Source organism: Bombus affinis, chromosome 18, assembly GCF_024516045.1.
Source record: "Bombus affinis isolate iyBomAffi1 chromosome 18, iyBomAffi1.2, whole genome shotgun sequence".
Lineage (NCBI taxonomy): Eukaryota > Metazoa > Arthropoda > Insecta > Hymenoptera > Apidae > Bombus > Bombus affinis.
Window position 1 is genome coordinate 4,488,789 of NC_066361.1, and position 12,355 is coordinate 4,501,143.

The following is a 12,355-nucleotide window of genomic DNA, read 5'->3' on the forward strand; positions in this document are numbered from 1 at the left end:
CTCCAGTGCCGCAAGCGAGGGGAGAGAGACGAGATTTTTCTTTTTTCGTTCCAAGATGGATAAATATCGTTATACAGAATGGGATCACAACGCACTTAATGTGTTTATCTATCTTGCGATTAATTAAGACAGAGACGCACGCATCCCACGGCGTCCCACGGTGTCCCACGGTGCAGTCCAGTCTAGATCATCCAAAATTCTCTTAGCGGCTTTTGGTGATCCAAACTAGACCAACGATGTCCCACGGCGTCCCACGGCGTCCCACGGCGTCCCACGATGTCCCACGGCGTCCCACGTCGTCCCACGGCGTCCCACGGCGTCCCACGGCATCCCACGATGTCCCACGGCGTCCCACGGCGTCCCACGGCGTCCCACGGCGTCCCACGGCGTCCCACGGCGTCCCACGGCGTCCCACGGCGTCCCACGGCGTCCCACGGCGTCCCACGGCGTCCCACGGTGTCCCACGGTGCAGTCCAGTCTAGATCATCCAAAATTCTCTTAGCGGCTTTTGGTGATCCAAACTAGACCAACGATGTCCCACGGTGTCCCACGGTGCAGTCCAGTCTAGATCATCCAAAATTCTCTTAGAGGCTTTTGGTGATCCAAACTGGACTGTTGCGTAGTTCTTGGCTTGGTATCGTTTTCCAAAGATTAATCAACTGATTAATTTTTGGAAAACGATGCCAATTACCAGGTCTCACCACGAGGAAGTGACTACGCGCGAGTTCCGCCCATGGGTTATTTAACATTGCACATCGATCTCGACATTTAACCTATTGGCAAGAATATCGAGTTCTGACTCTACTTGACCATGGGCCTGCGTACAGAGATATAAGAGTATGCCACGCGACAGTTTGAAAGAATTGAGCGATCGCAAACAATAATAATAATAATAATAATAATAATAATAATAATAAATCGCGAGAACAATTTTTTCTGCGTAGCAAGCGAGGGGATGAAGAGAAAAGAGATTTTTATTTTTCGTTCCAAGATGGATAAGTATCATTGTACGGAATGGGATCACAATGCATTTAACATATGTATTTACCGTATGAATAATTAAAGCCAAAGCGCACGCATTCCACGATGGCCCACGACGGCCTACGGTGCCCCCCCCCCCCTAGGGAGGTATCAGTCCAGTGCGAAAACAATACCAATTACTGAGACTCACCACAGAGAGATAACTATGCTCGTGCTCCATTTAGATAAAGAGTTTTTAAGCATCGGCAGGCGAAAACATAAAATTATTCTAAAACAAAGAAGTAACGTGTATTGAAATTTATTAATTACTATAAGTACAGTATATGGTTCCACATAATCATATTTGAACATTGAACTTATCAGCGAAGAAACCAAACCATGCGACTTACCAATGCATAAATGAATGATGAAATCTCGTTGCCTTTGATTAGATCGCACTTGTTTCTTCAATTCCAGGAGTACGGTGTTGATTCCTTGGCTTTGAGTGGACACGAAGAATTACATTCCATTCCATAGACGCTCAATAATTACACTTTGCATTGTCGCTGACTTTCTGCAAATTAATGGTTTAAATGTTACAAATAAATTTTCTGAATATTGTTAATTAATAATTCAAATGTTATAAATTAGTGGTTTAAATATTATAAATTAATGCTTTAATTGCTATTAAGTAATGGTTTAAAAGTTGTTAATTAATGGTTTGATTGTTATAAATTAATGGTATAATTGTTATTAAGTAATGGCTTAAATATTATAAATTAATGCTTAATTGTCCTTAATTAATGGTTTGATTATAATAAATTAACGGTTTAATTGTTATTTACTAATAGGTTAAATGTTATAAATTAATAGTTTGAATGTTACAAATTAGTGGTTTAAATGTATAAAGTAATAGTTTAAATGTTGTAAATTAATGGCTTAGACGTTGTAAATTAATAGCTTAAACGTTATAAATCAATAGCTTAAATGTTATAAATTAATGGCTTAATTGTTACAAATTAATAGTTTAAATGTTAGAAGTTAATGGCTTAAATGTATAAAATAACAATTTAAATGTTGTAAATTAAGAGCTTAAATGTTATAAATTAACGGCCTAAATGTTATAAATTAACGGCTTAAATGTTATAAATTAACGGCCTAAATGTTATAAATTAACAGCTTAAATGTTATAAATTAATAGCTTAAATATTATAAATTAATAGCTTAAATATTATAAATTAATAGCTTAAGTGTTATAAATTAATGACTTAGACGTTATAAATTAATAGCTTAAACATTATAAATTAATAGCTTAAATGTTATAAATTAATGGCTTAAATGTTATAAACTAATGGCTTATATGTTATAAATTAATAGCTTAAGTGTTATAAATTAATGGCTTAAATGTTAGAAATTAATTGCTTAAATGTTAGAAATTAATATCTTAAATGTTATAAACTAAAGGCCTAAATGTTAGAAATTAATTGCTTAAATGTTATAAATTAATATCTTAAATGTTATAAATTAATAGCTTAAGTGTTATAAATCAATAGCTTAAATGTTATAAATTAATGGCTTAAATTATAAATGAATAACTTAAGTGTTGTAAATTAATGGCTTAGACGTTATAAATTACTAGTTTCAATGTTATTATTTGATATTTTTTTTTTTATTTACCTTATATTTAAATTCTTCATCGATGTTCACTCTCCGGGAGTTCAGGCGCAAAAGAGCTCGCGCGTGAGTTGCGTGTTCCTTATATAACTTGACAAGGTGTCGCAATGTCAATCAAACGGTAATGATTTTTTGATATAGCAAACGACGGTTTTTCCATTATAACAAAATCAAATTGAACAATTTCTTAATTTTTATCGTAAATTGGCGTCTTTATCGATTTAATACAATATCCTTTTTTATCATTTTAATAGTTTCTACAATCCAAAACTAAATTCACCTATCTATTAGTTTGGACAAAATGGAAAAAGAAGCCTAACGGCAGTCGATGACGTTACTGTGAAATAAGTTAAGGTATTAAATAATCAAACAGATAAAATTCATATTAAGCATTATATTATATTATCGATATTTGTTCATTTACTCGTGCTAAATATAAGATAAAATGTTCTTTATTCTTGAATAACACCTACATCACTGCGATATTTAAAATTCTTATTTAATGCTCACTTAAAAGTCAGGTTCTTTTTTAATTCTTCTCAAGTTAAACGAGTAAATTTACTTGTTATAGCTATAACATAAAATGGCCTTTTTTCTTCAATACCGCATGCATCGCTGTTCGTGATACAAATATTAATTATGTAGCGAATAATATGAACTAATTGGCTGTAATCGCGGTTAGGTATTTCTTCGTTAGATCTATCAAAGGACCTATTAGGCTATTAACGAGAGACTTATTGATTCCTTGAAGAAGTATCAAATTCTATGAAAATTAACTAAATAATTTTATTAGATTAGTATTCGACAATGTCTATCATATTCAGCAACCTTCTTTTATAGTAGATTCTTCCCGGATCAATTATTTTATAATAAATTGCAGATTATGCCACTATATATTATAAGATGTTTGCCTATTGCCCCTGAGTATCTGTTGTACGTACACCTCCATTATGCTCAGATTTCTTAGGAATGCGCGGAGCCACGTGGATATTTGTCTGCGCATGACGAGAATTCGCAACGAGAGCGCTCAGCATTTCGAAAAGCAAACTATTTTTGGAAACGTATTATACGTGTCTGTTTGAAGTTCGTTCGACAAAATGGAAGAGAGCTTCCTGGGAAAGAAGCGTTAGATTGTTCATTTTGCGTGTAATAATAATTGTTTGTCATATGAAATTATGCCAAGTTTACGATACGAACAGCGCATCAGCTATTTTTTAGAAGTTCGAGTTTTTCCACGTTGCACGTTATAACGTTTGCAACTCGAAGCACGTGGACAACTTAATTGGCATTTTAGGCGCTCGACAAAATGAACAAAATTTGTCGAAACTTTAGAGCAAATCGCTTCAGCTATTTGTTCGTTGCAAATGTTTGGCAAATGGAAAATGTGACGTGAAATTTTAGGTTTTAATTGCTTGTTGCTAACTCCGAATATCGGCAGAAATCCTGCCGAAAAGGATGCTCCCTACCTTTTCTGCGATGTCGATTACGACGAAGGTAATAGAAGAGAAGAGCAGACGCGCCGTGTTTCGTATGTGAAATGTGAATACGTTATGAATGTGTTGTTTATGACTGTCGTGTCTACTACAAGCTGATTTTAAGACACAGAATCGATATTTAGCATGATTGTTCCTATGCTGCGATTTTTTCTGCCTGATTAGATCGTACGAGAAAATAATTTTATCTACATGTTCTTTAATTTTATACAACGAAGATAGATTGGAATACTGCGAATTATCTGTAACGGCATTCGACGACGAAACTTTCCGACGGCTTCGCGACACAAAGCGCTATACCATCAAAACATAGCGAACGTCTAACAAAGTGCGCGTGCGTAGTGAAGATATCGATGGGCAACAAAGAAAAGAATCCGTTTGGTTTTGAACAAAAGATTTATTCCGTTTCAAATAGCGAAGTGCGAAGACTCTAGCGTAACAGCGAAACAAACACATTCAAGAAGTGTGATTGTTGATTGTTAATTGTTGATTGTTAATTGTTTAATAAACCATTTTGTTGAATATCGAGAGTATTACTTGGACATTTACATCTAACACCATCTCATATCAAATCACTTGCATCGTAACAAAATTGCTACTTTATGCCATTTTTCAATTAAACCAAAGTTTCAAGTGCTTCATTTTCCACGCTGTAATTTTTTATTCGTCTCAAGCTATAATCGCATTTCATTATTCCACGCATAATGCCTTTCCTCGGAAAGTAACAGATTGGTTTATGCGATTAAGCACGTGGGAATTTAAGATGTCGAATAGATTTTAAAGACGAAAGCTTCGAGGATTGTAAGAACAAAAATATTCTGCTGAGAAAACAGTCGAAATTAGCGAAACTTCGCATCTGTATTTGGGTAATGGGTTTCTTAAATTAGAAACTTGCAGATAGAATCGCTGTAAATTTTAGAAATGTTAAGTCCGATAATATCCCGTGAAAATTTCCTGTATTAAAATTAACGTCGGAAATATTTGATTATGCAAGTTTGTAGAATTGTTGTTTGTAAACTTGTAGAATTAAAAATCGCCCGAAACAAGCTTGAAATCGATAAACCAGCGAGAAATTTATCCGAAAAATTCAGCCAGAAAATCAGAAAAATTGTCGAAATTTCAAAGTGGAAGAAATGTCCAACACCGCGAGAAATTTTCATGGAATTTAGTTTGAAATTTCCACGAGTGTCCGCGCGCAGTGGAAATCGAACAAAGCAACGGTAAACGATCAGATTGATAAAAATTTGTTTAGCAGCCACGAATTCGTTCTCGATCCTTGCGCGATGAACGAGATATTTGAATAGTTGCGGTTACCAGCGAGGACTTTGTTTACTTAAAATGGCAACAGCGCGAGACGCGGTGTGATTATCGCTGTGTGCCTTTGTTCCAAGTATTTCAGGAACCTGTAGGTTGAAATTAAATACTGCGTGAAAGGATGGTTATATGAACGCAAGTGTATGGCTAATTGAGTGTGCAAAAAATCATAGAATATCGAGGTAAGTGGTGAAACAGGGATGGTGGTTGTACTAAAAAATTACGAGGAGAGTTATGAACAAACAAAACTATTTAAAACGTATTTTTGTTTGTTGTTACTTGAAAATGGCGATTACTTTCCTGCGCGACCTTTTTTCGATATCTTTCACGAGTATATTTTCTGCGTCGTACGTTGGAACGTTTTAAAATTTCTATAGCAAATGAATTATAAAATACGAATCTACCGATTAAGATATTTGTTTCAAAAAAGAGAATTTATTGAAAGAAGGCGCAGTTTCTTTTTCGCAGGATTCTCCGCCGAAAAAGATTTTACTACTCGCGAGCAAAATAATGACCTGGCATAGAGGCCATGAAACGGGGCAACCAGAACAATGTAAAGAATCGCTGTTGATTCTATGGTCCTTAATCTGTTAAAATTAGCGTTATACTTCGTTCATACTACTTATATTCGTGGCGTCGATTATTCAAATAGTAACGGAAATTTACGACTCCCTACGAATAGAAAACTATTGTAAATGTGGAAGTATATAGGTCTCCTTTCTTCGAAAAAATTTATACCGGCAGATCTAAACATAATGGCCAGATTATCGTAATCTTTGGAAAGTTTAGAAACCACTGTCAAGCTTTCTTTCCTATTTGGTTTCTGTCTTTTCTAAAGATGTTCTTTTCGTTCAAAGTAACTAGACTGTCGGAAAGAAAGCTGTATTCCCTTCTGATTCGTTCGTGTCTCATTACATGGCTGTTAATTGGCCCACAAATTACTATAACTGTCTCTCTGCATTGCTCGACAGGTAGTTGCCTGTCGTCCTAACGCTCAAGTGTAACACCCCACTGTGAACGATGGCTAACTACTACGGCATACTAGAAGTGCAACAAACCGCCACGAGCGAGGACATCAGAAAGGCGTAAGTACTGCTCAGTAAGAGCAGAGCAGCCTGTTATCAACGGAGAACAATGTACAAGAATACTCAAATGTTTGACTTGCATTTAATATTCTATTATAAGATTGAATTAGTATTAAAAAAAAATTATAAAGAAAAAGCCAAGTTCAACGAGGATATGTGTTATAAAGATATATATATATATGTTCAAATGAATTACCTTATCATAAATAAGTGTGATTACTTGTTTATCATTGGTGCTATTTTATTAGACGAATGGTAAATGCGATGGGTGAAGAAAGACTGAATAAATGGCTTTTTATTTCAACTTCGTTGAGGCAGTTGGCTCTGATCTAACAGTTGATCAGCATTCTTGGTTAGAGGGAGTTAAGAGACTTCTTAAGTTCTACTATAAAGAAGCATCGCTGGTCGGTTGATTAAACAAAGCATTGCCTTACAGATATAGAAAATTGGCATTGATATGGCATCCAGACAAAAACCCTAATAATCTGGAAGAAGCGAACAAAAAATTCAAAGAAATATCCGAGGCATACGAAGTCTTAATTGACGGTAAGTTTTAGTCGTTTCTCGTCGTCCTGTTGTCGATTCCGTGGCCAGATTCCTTCATCTGCTTTCAGTTTTTGTTTATTTTGAATTTGATTTTGTCGTTTTTTTCTCTTTCACTTTCTTTTTTATTTTTTTAACGAAACATAGACGAAGAATAGAAATATTATTTGAGGCATAGCAAATGTTTTACTGACAAAAAGTTCAACGTATGTCAGGTACCCTAATCCCTCGTTCCTTACTCGAACTCGTAGAACTCAGGAATCTCTAATAGGATTTCTAACAATTTTGTCATTGCTCGACTGATTGAAAACAAGAACGATCAAGTTGCTACCAATAATTTCCTCCTAAGAAAGGCAGATCTTCGAAGAACTAAGTCGTTCCATGGTATTTATATTAAGAAACAGTCTTCAATATTGGAATTATTTGATCTCTTAAAGTTTTCAAAAATTCTTCGAAGGCTGTCTACGTTCATTTCATTCATCCACGATTCCCAAGATCATTTCCTCCTTAATGATTTTGCTCTTGCAGTGGACGACCTCATATTGATGTTACAAATCATTCAGAGTATTCCTACTAACCTGACAAGCCTTGCAGTACTTGCTTCTTGGAATTTGGAACAAATAAAACTAAGCAATCTGCCTTCAATTTTTATTTTACAAAAAGTAATAATCGCTTATTGTTTTATATGCTTTTCAGAAAGCAGAAGAAGAATCTACGATCAATATGGAAAGAATGGACTTCAAATGTACGTTGGTAAGGAGCCCCACAGCAACAACATTGGTCCACGCTTCATTAACACCTTCATATTTAGAAACCCTCAGGAAGTATTTGAAGAATTCTTTCGTCCTACTATTTTCGAGAACCCGCCCCCTAGTAAGTAAACCCATCCTGCTAGTCTTTGATCGGTGAATCTGTGTAGTACCAACTACATGTACTCTGAGACACATAGAATTTACCTCATCCACTAAATGTTAAAAACATATTCAAGTAATTAACCGAATAATAGATGTTTAATAGTAGTTTAATAATAGATGTTAAATAGTAGTTTAATAGTAGTTTAATAATAGATGTTAAATAGTAGTAAGAACCATGTGATTAATTGATATTTTAATTGTCTCAAAGACTTTATTAGAGGCGATGTACACCCGCCGGTCAGACCCAACGGGTATATGCATCCAAGCAGTAACAGCATTAGCATACCATCCTTTACTTCGATAAGATTTCCTCCGATGGGACCTCCTTCGATGGGACCTCCTCCGATGGGACCTCCTCCGATGGGACCTCCTCCGATGGGACCTCATCTGATGGGACCTCCTCCGATGGGACCTCCTTCGATGGGACCTCCTCCGATGGGACCTCCTCCGATGGGACCTCCTCCGATGGGACCTCCTCCGATGGGACCTCCTCCGATGGGACCACCTCCGATGGGACCTCCTCCGATGGGACCTCCTCCGATGGGACCTCCTCCAATGGGACCTCCTCCGATGGGACCTCCTCCGATGGGACCTCCTCCGATGGGACCTCCTCCGATGGGACCTCCTCCGTTGGGACCTCCTCCGATGGGACCTCCTCCTCCTCCTCCTCCTCCTCCTCCTCCTCCTCCTCCTCCCTCTCCCCCTTCTACTCCTCCTCCCCCTCCCTCTCCCTCTCCCCCTTCTTCTCCTCCTTCTCACTGTGGTTTAGTATCATTCAACGGCGTACCTAAAGGTTCGCCAAGAAAGATCATCTGGATCAATAGGGATGTGACTGCACACACCGGTCCTAATTACGTGAAACAGACGAATATTTCAACTCAAATTATCAACGGCAAAAAGATCACCATCAAAAAGTAAGAACAATGAACAAAGAATTTATCATAGATATTAAATCGTATGTAGATGATCCCATAAGACAAGACACGAGACGTCACTTATATTTGTAAAACAACACGAGATCTTCGATAGAATTTTGGCGTATTACCTGCAAGATGTGCAGAAACGATAACGATTTGTATCTGTGATTGTTTCAGGGTTTTAAAAAATGGAAAGCTAACAGTAATGTTGTACGAGGATAATGTCATGAAGTCGAAGTTAGTGAACGGCCTGCCACAACCAATAAAGTCCACTTAAATCATTTCTCTATCAAGAACGTTTGCTCGATCACCGCTTGGCAATTGACAAATTCCTACCCGTCGCGTCACGTTTGCGAGTAATATTTCTGCGCTCTACCGAGATGTGTTCCTGCTACCTATCAATCTGACATAAATATCAAAAAAATGAAAGACAAGAGAGCATAATCGCCAGCGCGGCTAATTCAACAATTCAAAATATTCTTGTGTCTCTTATTTAGATCGTCTCTTCATCAATTTACTTCGTTTTATCTATATTATTTATTTTATCGCTGAAATATTTTTAGGAAAATATTGTTTAAATGCAGTAGTAAGATACATATACGTATATATATATTTATTTATCACTTTAGAAAAGAAAAAGAGAGCAGTGAAATTTTGAGAAACAGCGATTACTCGATGAAATTCGATAACAGTGATTGGACCTCTAAGCTCGAGCCCGTTTAAAACAAAGAAAGCAGGAAAACTTGTTTAATTTGGAAAAACTAACACTTAAACAAAACACAGCCGCGAAAAATGCTATTTGAGCTTTTGTTCCCGTTACCTCCTCTGTTTTATCAAGTCTGACGAGTCATCGACTAGTCGCCAGCTGACCGAATAAAGACGCACCATAATCCACTTCTCACTAAGAAGTATCTTCCTCATTTTAGTCTCTTCGTTTTATTCTTTTTTTTCGAATTAAACGCATACATACATAAACATACATTATATACATATGTACGTGTATCATTTATGGAATTGATGTTGTAAATTATCAACGTAGCTTTTGGTATTGTCTAAATAATAGGAATTTAAAAAATGAAGAAAAACTCTTCGCGAATTAACATTGACTGATCACAAATGTTCGATTTGACCAATAAATAAAAAAAGATAACACAAGAATAAACTTCACTTAATCTCTGGACTCAAGCTACAACTACAGAACAGTCACCACATCTCTAGATTTGTTCCTCGCGATCGCGTCTCCCCGCGACTGGTCGAACAAACAGTCTCCTTATAGTGAATTCAGGCTGGCAATTTAACCAGCTACATCGCTGAGCACGTTACCCCCTAGGGGAGAATAAATCCCCTAGAGATTCTTCCATAGGATAATTTTCACTCCGTCCCTTATAAGATTTTGTAGGATACTTTTGTAAGATAAGTTTAACAAGCTAAATCGTGACGCTTCTATCGATTTTACGAACGAAATACGCAACGGTTGGTATTAAAAATAAAAATCCTAGCGATAATTGAACGACAAAGAAAGGAAACATTAGTATGCGCGTGTGGAATGCTACATCGAAGTTTGGAGGGGAAGAAATGGTAGATTCTTCGTGTCTTTTCAATTTAGACGTTACTATCCTCTGTAATGTCTACTAATTTAATTTTTCATCTGATAATTTCTTCTTAATCTTTGTACTGATAAAAAGAATCTACATTCGTAAAAAAATTCCTGTAATAATTTCTATTAATAAAATTCAATATTCGTAGTAATTGCTGCCAAAAATCTTCCTGAATAGAATCTTAATAATAATAATTAATCAAAATAATTTTCATTAATAAAATTCCATACTTGCTGTAACTTTCAAAAATAGCTTCTGCTAATAAAATTCTATACTAATATAGCAATTACTACCAATGCTCTTCCTTAATAAAAGCCTAATAATAATAATCATGCTAATCTCTTCTAGTAATTCCCGTTACTAGAATTCTATACTTGCATTAATTTCTTAAAGCAACTTCTCTTGATAAAATTCTCCCTCGCTTAATAATTATATCGCTCATTTTCCACTGCGTATCTCGTGCCTGAGTCGCAAGATCGATTCAAACTCTTCGAAGCTGCACTGTCGTTCGCTTCGAATTCCAACCGATTATTCAATTTGCCCGAAATCGATGCGATCTTCGTTCTAACAATTTTACGAGGCAACTTCTAACCTGATAAAATAAATGATTACGATGATCTTGCGTACGATCGTTTTCGTACGATTTAAAAACGAATTATTAAAATGTATTATTAAACTAATAACAAAGCTACTACAACATTCAATATAACTGTAGCTGCATATGAGTCATAGGACGATTCGAATCGAGGTTGATTCATGTTGTTGTTTTGCCTCGGAATATTAACACCGTTACGATATACGAAATGTAATAATTAACAAACTCCAGGCAAAACAATATGGCCGCTACGCATAACCGTCAACCGAAGTCGAATTTAAGATCGTTAGAAGAGTATTACCGATAGTTCTAAATACATTTGACTACACCAAATATTAACTCGTCTCATCACTATATACACCAACACGTTTAATCAACCTCCACATAACCGAGAAGTGATTTCAAATTTGACCCACGTTTCCATCTAATTCGCTTTCTTTTTTATTTTGAAAGAAATGCACTCCCACTATTTATTAGCTAAGCGAACGAAAATTCAAAACGAATGGAAATTCTCTACCATCACGTAGACCAAAAAATATCAGCCTTTTTCGAACCTGTAGGTTACAACGAGATTCTCATCTCAACACGAAGCTCATAGTTAGAGTTCGAACTGGGATATAAAGTGGCACGAGAAGAAGCAGCACGAACAGTCCGTAAAAATAAAGAACAGAAACAATCGGTATCGTTTATACGTATAATATTTCGTGGCACGTACATTACGAGCGCGAGCTCGAGTTCGCGGACCCGTTCGTTACGTAACAGCTGCAGTCTGATAATAAATGTGAAATACAGGCGGGCAGAGTTACGAGCCGTTATTGCAGGGCCCGCAAAACGTCAGCCGAACTTTGAACCTGTTCAATGAAGCGCTTCACGCGAGAAACATTGAGACGACTGAAAATAACGTATAGGCAAACCATAACATGTAATATGATCGATATAGTATATCGATGCCGATAAGGGAAACACAGCTTCGTTATTTATTTGAACGCTAATTTCCAAGCGTCAAAGCGATCAAATTTCAGAGTGGCAGAATTTGAAGACCACGGGAAGAACGTAATTTGATTTTCGTCTATCCAAACGTACGACACGGGACATTCCAACTCACGCGCCAAGGTCGAAAATGCGACAAAATGAGCTTGTTATGTTCGCTTGTGATCTTCGAATTCTATTCTCCTTGAGTGAATCGTTGGATATTAAGAAACCATCTATGCTCGAGGAAATAACGAGCCGCGTTCGTTTTATCGAATTTATTAAATTGCCAA

General features: G+C 36.4%; 1 protein-coding gene across 15 annotated transcripts; it reads left to right on the forward strand.

Annotated features, from left to right (window-relative positions):
* Nucleotides 1-5,474: 5,474 nt before the first annotated feature.
* Nucleotides 5,475-9,448, forward strand: LOC126926744 (basic proline-rich protein-like). Of its 15 annotated transcripts, none has more exons than XM_050743101.1 (9): nucleotides 5,475-5,623; nucleotides 6,413-6,526; nucleotides 6,963-7,072; nucleotides 7,766-7,942; nucleotides 8,192-8,365; nucleotides 8,411-8,470; nucleotides 8,546-8,590; nucleotides 8,621-8,897; nucleotides 9,078-9,448. In XM_050743101.1, exons 2-9 carry the CDS (start codon nucleotides 6,462-6,464, stop codon nucleotides 9,175-9,177), a joined length of 1,008 nt encoding a protein of 335 aa, XP_050599058.1. In that variant the 5' UTR covers nucleotides 5,475-5,623; nucleotides 6,413-6,461; the 3' UTR covers nucleotides 9,178-9,448. The 15 variants fall into 15 exon arrangements, with proteins under 15 accessions (XP_050599058.1, XP_050599051.1, XP_050599060.1 ...); XM_050743094.1 differs by having other exon boundaries at nucleotides 8,411-8,458; nucleotides 8,489-8,590; XM_050743103.1 differs by having other exon boundaries at nucleotides 8,411-8,455.
* Nucleotides 9,449-12,355: the final 2,907 nt, after the last annotated feature.